This window comes from Molossus molossus, unplaced genomic scaffold (genome assembly GCF_014108415.1).
Source record: "Molossus molossus isolate mMolMol1 unplaced genomic scaffold, mMolMol1.p scaffold_m16_p_1, whole genome shotgun sequence".
Taxonomy (NCBI): domain Eukaryota; kingdom Metazoa; phylum Chordata; class Mammalia; order Chiroptera; family Molossidae; genus Molossus; species Molossus molossus.
The window spans coordinates 227,761,520-227,769,755 of record NW_023425344.1 but is presented as its reverse complement, the minus strand read 5'-3'; the positions used below and the strand labels follow the sequence as shown (position 1 = coordinate 227,769,755).

General features: G+C 44.6%; 1 protein-coding gene across 1 annotated transcript; it reads right to left on the bottom strand.

The window, feature by feature from the left end:
- On the bottom strand, positions 1 to 6,819 carry EIF2B2 (eukaryotic translation initiation factor 2B subunit beta). Its single transcript, XM_036243009.1, has 8 exons — positions 6,604 to 6,819; positions 6,363 to 6,483; positions 6,063 to 6,211; positions 4,981 to 5,144; positions 4,239 to 4,334; positions 3,060 to 3,197; positions 1,998 to 2,064; positions 1 to 580 (listed from the first exon to the last, which is right to left on the bottom strand). Exons 1-8 carry the CDS (start codon positions 6,764 to 6,766, stop codon positions 423 to 425), a joined length of 1,056 nt encoding a protein of 351 aa, XP_036098902.1. The 5' UTR covers positions 6,767 to 6,819; the 3' UTR covers positions 1 to 422.
- Between the last annotated feature and the right edge of the window lie 1,417 nt (positions 6,820 to 8,236).

Here is an 8,236-nt window from a genome sequence, read left to right as displayed (position 1 = left end):
GAACCTTGGAGCAACTTTTATTGGCACAGCCTATGAAAAGGTGTGGTAGCCATTTCTGAGCAAAAACTTGTACCCCAGCAAGCTACTCAGTGTTATGTTTAACACAGCACTGAACCAGAAAGTTTAAGTTCCTGAAACAGACACCCCCACGTCACTAAGAAGCTCCAAAGTCAGGTCAAATCCGGCTGCTCTTTATAAAGACCTGAAAGGCAAAAAACAAAACAAACAAACAAAACCCAAACCAGTCCTAGATGTTCATCCTTCTTATGGGGTGACTAAAAAGGCAGGAAACAGTATCCAGTTTTTTTAGGTTGATTCCAGTTCACTCCTCCATTACAAGGACAATGCATTTCTGCAGTGGCACTGAAGTCTCCTCTCCATTTTGTGTTTGCCTAAGCAGATTTTGCTTAGGATGAGTGATGTCATAGGACATGATCATCAGGATGATAGAGTTCACTCATCAGGCGGTAGATGTAGGAAGGTGCATTCCCACCAATGTTGGAGATAAAGAGAGTAATGAGCTCTGGGGGAACATAGTCAAACACAGGGCAGTGAACGCTGACTTTCTCCAGAATGTCCCCTGAAAGGCAATCAGAGGTTATAAAGATAAAACTGAGGATCCTGCTCTAATGGTTAAGTAGTAGCATATAGATTCAGGCATACTTGCTATCGCAAGGCAGGAAAGCTGCAGCAAAATGCAAACTAGAACAGATGATCTCAGATCACGATACTCTAATTAAAACTCTCCAATGCCTTTTCTTAGTCCTTGGAATAGAACTCAAACTTGGTACTGCAACTGTCAAGACCTAGCCCCTCGCCCTGGCCAGTTTGGCTAAGCGGCCCACAGACCAGAGAGACCCAGGTTCAGTTCCTGCTAAGGGCACGTACCTCAGTTGCAGTTTGTCCCCGGCCCTAGTTGGGTCGTGTGAGTGGCAACCAGTTGATGTGTCTCTCTCACATCGATGTTTCTCTCTTTCTTCCTCCCTCTCTCTCTTCTGCTCTATCTGAAGATGAATGCAAAAATGTCCTCTGGTGAGGATTAAAAAAAAAAAGACCTAGCCCTTCCCCACCACATTACACTCATTACAAATCATACCAGTCTACCTCTTGCTCTTTCCTCTCTAGCCATATAGCCATTTTTTCCCAACTGGCTAAGCATGTACCTAACTCAGGCTTTGCACCAAAGCCTGGAAAACTCTTTCCTTGATCTTCCCGTGAGGCTCTATGCATTCAGAACTCAGATGAAATGTCATCTCATTAAGATCCTTCCCCAATCTAAGGTAGTCTCCTAGCCACTTTCCATCTCATCACCCTTATTTGTTTTGTAAGCTCTGTGGGAGCAGGGCCTATCTGTAGTGTTCACTGTCATATCCCTAGTGCTTAGAATAGTGCCAGGTACATAGTGGGTGCTAAACAGATATAAATATTTCTGAAAGAATGTTTAAATAAATGAAGTTATTCAACTTCCAAAAAAAAATCAGCACCCCAATATTATGGTTTGCTCCCAGAGGGTATTTAAGGCCATGTTAACTGTTGATGAGCTCACTGAACACAGCTGCCACCTTCAAAAGTCAGAGAGAAGGACCCCAACACAAAAAGGTATCCAAGTTATAGGCAAGTTTATAAGTCAGAACATCTCAGAGCCTGCTCCCTTTGGCAGCCATGTCACCAAAATGACTTCCACCAGCAACTGAAAACAAGTACATTTCCCACTGGGTTGTTGCCTGTGTCTCAAACAACATGCAAAGCCGAACCAAATCAATGCTGGGTGATCCAACCCACCATGACCCCAGTAACTCAGCTAAAATAGATTAGTTTCAGAACAAAATGTACCTAAACTAGATCAGATGTCCAGGCACTCCAACCTGCTAAAGAAAATAGTCCCCACAAGTAGGATAAAAAGCACCACCTGGCAGTATTCAATCCCATTGACCAACGAAACCAAAACCATACATGTGCACATGCATGCACACACATACACACATACACTTCTGTACCTTCCGTGAAGGGCAGGACTTCTTCAGGAGCCACAAACTTGTGAAACGAATCTTCTTCATTGGGGAACTGGAAAAGAAGAAAATTTTTTTAAAATAGACCCAACAATTCTACTTCAAGAGAAATAAAAAACATTACATCCACACAGAAACGTATACACATGCAATTATAGCAGCATGTTCACAAAAGCCAAAAGGCAGAAATAACCCAAATGCCCGTCAAGAGATGAATAAATTGTGGTATATCCATACACTGGAATAGTATTCAGCCATATAAAGAAACCAAACACTGTGCTACAACTCGGATAAACCTCGAAAACATTATGTTAAGTGAAAGAGGTCATAAACAAAAGGGTATATATTGTACTCCTTTTATATAAAATATCCAAAACAGGAAAATCCATAGAGAGAAAAAGCAGATTAGTGAATACTAGATGAGGAGAAGGGAGATTACTTAATGGATCCAGAGTGTTTTTCTTGGATGAAAAGTTTTTAAACTAGAGAGTAATAGTTGCACAGTGCTGTGAATGTAGTAAATGCCACTGAACTGAATATTTTACTATAGTTAATTGCATGGTATGTGAATTATACCTCAATTAAAAATAGAAAAATCTATAAATAGATTGATATTTTCAAAGCAAATAGTTTTTATCACTAATGAAATGACTCTTCACTTAGTAACTGCTTGTATTCAGGTTGCAGAGGACAGTCCCTGGAACTATGACAAACAAAACAAATTGTATGTTCCTAGTTGTAACTTGCTTGGCATTTTGAAAAGTGGTCAGGGAGATGAGGAGTGGTGGCAATGTAAACAATGGGCCTTTCCCAACTGTGTATTGTCCTGACCTTACAATTTCAACTTCTTAAAGCTGACAGGTTATAAATATGAATTATTTTTCCTGGTTCAAGATTCCTGTGGCTTTTTCCAGCCTCCACTGGATCTAATCCATTGAGTAAATGCTGATAGGATAAAGAGAAGCCCCAGAGTAGGTTGAAAGCCCAGAGAACAAGCCTACACTTTGGCTTCCTTCTCTCTGTTGATTCAAGACATACAGACAGACATACCTGTGGGGAAAGCTTGAACATGGGGGCACAGACGATGAGTGGGGTGGAATGGTGTTTTGCTGCCAATGCTAGAGTATGAGTTCCTGTCACAGCTCTCAGGGCACCGTTGGCTAGGATGGTCTTTGTGCCAATGATCACCTTTGAGACAGGAAGAAAAATGTGAGCCAACTTAGTGATAAAGCCTTAAAAGGGCCATTGGGCACAATAGCCTAAATGCTCAGGCCTGAGTCTTGGCATCCTGAGGGGTCACATAATGGTAGAGAGAAAGGGATTCTAGGCTCAGGACCACAAGGTCTAGCTTAAAAGTGGGTTCCCGCCCTGGACGGTTTGGTTCAGAGGTTAGAGCATCGGCCTGCAGACCAGAGAGTCCCAGATTCGGTTCCCACTAAGGTCATGTTCCTCAGTTGTAGTTTGTCCCTGGCCCTGGTTGTGATCATGTGGGTGGCGACCACTCAATGTGTCTCTCTCACATCGATGTTTTTCTTCTCTCTCTTCCTCCCGCTCTATCTGAAGTGTAAAAATGTCCTTGGGTGAGGACAAAAAAAAAGTGAGTTCCCACAAAAAGAGTGAACATAGTACAGGACTGAAAACTGCAATATCTGCTGCTTTTGGCCTTGTCTTCTAAAAATCTATATGACACACCTCCTGAGAAATGGGGAACTTTTCTCATTCTTCACCCACCGACAAGCTCTCTGAGAATAAGGGAAGAGTCCTCTACTGGATTCCTAGTAGCTCACCTGCTTAGAGTAGTCCCACTTCATTCTTTGAATGCTTTAACCAAAAAAAGGCTATTCCAAATGAGGACCAATGATACAAAGGGAAAATAATTCAGTTAATAGCCTAAAATGTCCAAGTATATACTTTCAAAAGGTGCTAGAATCCGGCCAGTGTGGCTCAGTGGATTGAGCATCATCCCATGCACCAAGAGGTTGATGGTTCAATTCCCGGTCAGGGCACACGCCTGGATTGTGGGCTGGATCCCCAGGGTGGAGTGTGCAGGAGGCAACCAATTGATGTTTCTCATCGATGTTACTATCTCTCTCCCTCAAAAATCAATAAAAACATATTTTATAAAAAGGTGCTAGAAACTCTTCCCACGGATATTACAAAAAGGAGAATAAAAATCGGTATTTAGAGGTATAACCTTCGTGAATTCAACATAACTCCAATCACACCCACCTTGTTGACTCTTGACATCACAGCAAAAATGGCAGCATCAGTCATGACAGTTGTCTCAATACCTGCTTTAGACAAATTGACTGCCATTTCATGACCCTGCAGTGGGAAAGAAAGGCTGATGCTGCAACAGAGAGTGAGAGACAGTGAAAAACCTCCCACCTCTCAAATGTAACTGGATCTGGGGAATTTTGTAATACGAGGCACATCCAACACAAAATATTCAACACATAAGAACTCATTTTTGTGCCTGTGGTAAGCATTCTCTTGTAAGTTGCAATGAAGCCTAGACGAAGCTAATAAAATGTTTACTACTCCACAGCAGCACCAGAGCAGCCACATTACTATAAATACTACTTGCTTGCATAATCAGGCATCGCTGACAAGAGAGCTCTCAGATCATTATTTTACAACATTCTGCCTTCTAATATATTTCTTTTGAAAACTATTATTTACCTAGGGATTGAGTGAGGTCAGACCAAGACCCAAGGTAATTTACCCCATTTTTATTCCTAAAAAAATACAATATTTACCTTTTCATGAGCCCAGCAGTTCACCCAACTTTCTTAAACCAATGTTTAAGAATGTTCACAGGATGAACAACAACCTGAAAATTCCCTCAACATTTTACTTTATCTTCGCAATGTCTTGCTTATCAATTCAAAGTTGGCATGGATCCCATCTATCACTCCTTTATACTCGCCTCAGTTTTCATTTTTCTTAGCATCTCTGGCAATCACCCTACCTGACAGAAAGGAGCACACTCTGCCACAATGACATGGAATTTCCTCTTCCGGGCAGCCTCTTTGAGGAAGGCCTCTACTGTTCGGGAGAACCCAATGGTCATGATCACCTCGTTAGAGTGAATATGCTCCAGAGCTTGGGCTGCAATGTTCTCCGTTGTCCCTTCTGCAAGAACAGCCAGTTTTACAAGGAAAATATGAAACTGCCATGCCACAACACAGATAGACATGGCACAGCACAAAAGGGGATGTGTGCCCATCACACAGACTGCTCACCTAGCTGAAACGGGTAATACAGAGTTTACGAACTTAATATAAAATGTCACCTTTTCTTAAAAACCCTGCTCCTCTGGAATCTTCTATCTCCCAAGTTCTTAGCCTGCCTTCTTTCCCAGTAGTAACCCTTCATCACTGACTTACCACCCTGCCTTGCCATGACACAAACCCTTTACAACTGATTTTGAAGATAAAGACTTCAGGCAAGAAATGGTCCAATCTGGGAAATCCTAAAGTGCTGAGAGTGGGGTAAACAAAACTTTTCTTTTAAAAAAAAGTCCTCCAAAAGGTGGTCACAAAACCTCCACTTGAGAGGGAGGCCACAGAATAAAAATAGGAGAGGAAATGGGGAGCAGCAGCTCAGTGCACAGACAGACCCAGCTTCTTCCTCCCCTGAAGAACTCTGACTGTAATTAGTATCTGCAGGTCTCCTGGGTCACACAGAGAAGGGGAATGGAGGTGGTGGTGGTGTGAATGGGTATAAAAATTCAAGAGGAAGTTTAGTGAAGGAGGGTCTATGAGCCATGGTTTTAGAGAGTTCATCTTTAAAATGAAAATAAAGCCCTGTCCTAATGGAACCTACAGTGGATTTGCAATCTATAAAGGGTTGGTCTGTAAGGAAATTTAGAGAAACTTGTCTTAGTCCTACTACCTGTTCCAACCCTTCCTAATCAGGATGGAGGGGAACCTCTGAGAACTAGAGTACTAGTTATTGCCCATCTCTGCTGATGAACAACTCCGAGGGTCTTCTATTGTCCCCTCATTTTTCTGTTACCTGTCCCGTCCATCTAGGGAACAGGACTCTTACCCAGTTCCACAAGCAGCTCATTAATTGCCTCAATGATGTTGGACTGGAGTTGGGGATAAGAAGAACTGAAATCCTCGTTCAGGCCTCCAGATGTCAAGAGTTTGTGTAGGGACTCCTGCTGGTCGCTCTCGTCGCTGCGTCCGTGGAGTCTATGGAGGCAACAACACCCAAAGACGGAGGTGAGAAGGCGGTGTGATGTTTAACAAGACCTGTTCAGCTCCAATAAAGGTCCAAGCGGGGACAGGGGCTTGTGCAAAAACGTCACTGGATCCAAACCGGAGCCCAGGAAGGAGGCCTGACCTGCCATACTCCTCCCGGATGATCCTGAGCACTCTCCGCACCATGTTGCCCACGGTGGTCTCTGAGGGCTGCGCGGCCGTCATCCTCCGGCCCTCTCTGCGGATCAGTTCCATCAGCTCCCCTGAAGTCCAAGACAGTGAGAGTGAGCAGAACAAACGTGCGGTGAGACCTGGGCCCTTTCCGCCCGGGGAATGGAGGACGGACAGTGGCGAGGGACGCAATGGAGTTAGGCCTGCCTTACCTGCGTTGCTCCAGCGGCGGTCTGTGATGATCCGGCACAGTAGCCCCAGGGTCTCCCGAGCCATGTCTTCGGAGCTGCGCCGCCCGCCGCCCCGCTTCAGGGCCTCCACGAAACTCTCGATCCTCTCGGACAACTCCGAGGCCTTGGCCGCGGCTCCTGGCATCTCGAAAGAAGCCTCGGAGACGGCGGAATCCACACCTGCAAGGGTTTGCACTTCCGGGATGGACCAGGTCGGCTTCCGTTCCGAGAGGAAAAAGTCGTTTGGGAAACTGCAGGCCACGCCCCTCGCTGCCTGAGCCAATCAGAGACGTGGCGCCCCCGTGCAGTTACGGCCGGGAATCGGCCCGCCTCTGGACAGGAGAAGAGCACCGGCCTTTGCTGGCTCCTCAGACGCTGAAGCGGCGATTCGAGTCCTCAAGAGAGGGGTTAGTCCCATTGTTGTGAGCACAGCCTGTCTTTGCCTGACACTGCGACCCGAGGCTACGCAGAAGTTGCGGCCTTCTTTCCTGGTCCCCTGGCTCTGGTGAACCGCCCCATCTCCTGACACACACGCTCAGAATGCGCGTCCGGGGCCCGGTGAACAGACCCCCCCCCCCCCAATGCTGTGTTTGCGCCTGTGCCTCTCTACCAGGTTCAGCTGCCTGAGGGCAGGGACCGTATCTTTTTTGCCTTTGCATTCCCAACACCTAGCACACCTAATATAATACAGAGGGACCGGGAATGAGGAAACCCATACCCACTAAAATAAGGAGATTCAAAGTGGGAGCTAATATAGGAGCAAAAATGAGGTCCGTCCTTTTGGACAGACTACAGAGGCTGGACAGTATAATAGGATACCACGAGCTACCATTTACTTAAAGCTTACAGATGTTGGGCAGTATGTGAATCGTCTCATCTACTGCAACTCTGTGAGGTATGTCCTCTTATCCTACAGATTAGGAAACAGCCACAGAATCCAAGCAGTTAGTAAGGGGGTGCATTTCTATTTAAATTCAGGGCTATCAGAACGCAAAGTCTGTGTGTAATGAGAATCTCTAATTATTTCCTTAAGATAATTTCTTGTAAGTGGAATACTTGGGCACATACATTTTTAAGACTTGTTACAATAGACAAATTGCTCTCCAAAAAGATATATCAATACCAAAATCAGATGATAGTTCAGTAAAACTACAGACCAGTATCCCTCATGAACAGCAAATGCAAAAATCTGCAACGAATTATTAGTAAATCAAATCCAGCAATACATAAAAAGATTACTACATAATTACCAAGGAGAATTTAATCCTGGAATGCAGAGCTGTTTCAATATTTGAAAATCAATCAATTTAATAAACCATATTAACAATCTAAACAGTTATACCCTGGCCCGTTTGGCTCAGCGGTTGGAGCGTCGGCCTGCAGTTCAGAGAGACCGGAGTTCGGTTCCCGCTAAGGGCACGTACCTAGGTTGCAGTTTGTCCCCGGCCCTGGTTGGTCGTGCGGGTGGCAGCCACTCAATGTGTCCCTTTCATGTCGATGTTTCTCTCTTTCTCTCCTGCTCTATCTGAACAAAAAATGGAAAAATGTCCTCGGGTGAGGATAAAAAAAAAAAAAGTTAAACCACATGATTATATCAATTGATGCAAGAAACATT

Excerpts from the sequence above, each read along its gene's own strand:
- EIF2B2 (XM_036243009.1), bottom strand. The coding sequence starts at position 6,766 with ATGCCAGGAGCCGCGGCCAAGGCCTCGGAGTTGTCCGAGAGGATCGAG. Across the intron at positions 6,484-6,603 it reads CCGCCGCTGGAGCAACGCAG|GGGAGCTGATGGAACTGATC; the intron begins GTAAGGCAGGCC and ends CTTGGACTTCAG. Across the intron at positions 4,335-4,980 it reads AGTGTGCTCCTTTCTGTCAG|GGTCATGAAATGGCAGTCAA; the intron begins GTAGGGTGATTG and ends TTCCCACTGCAG.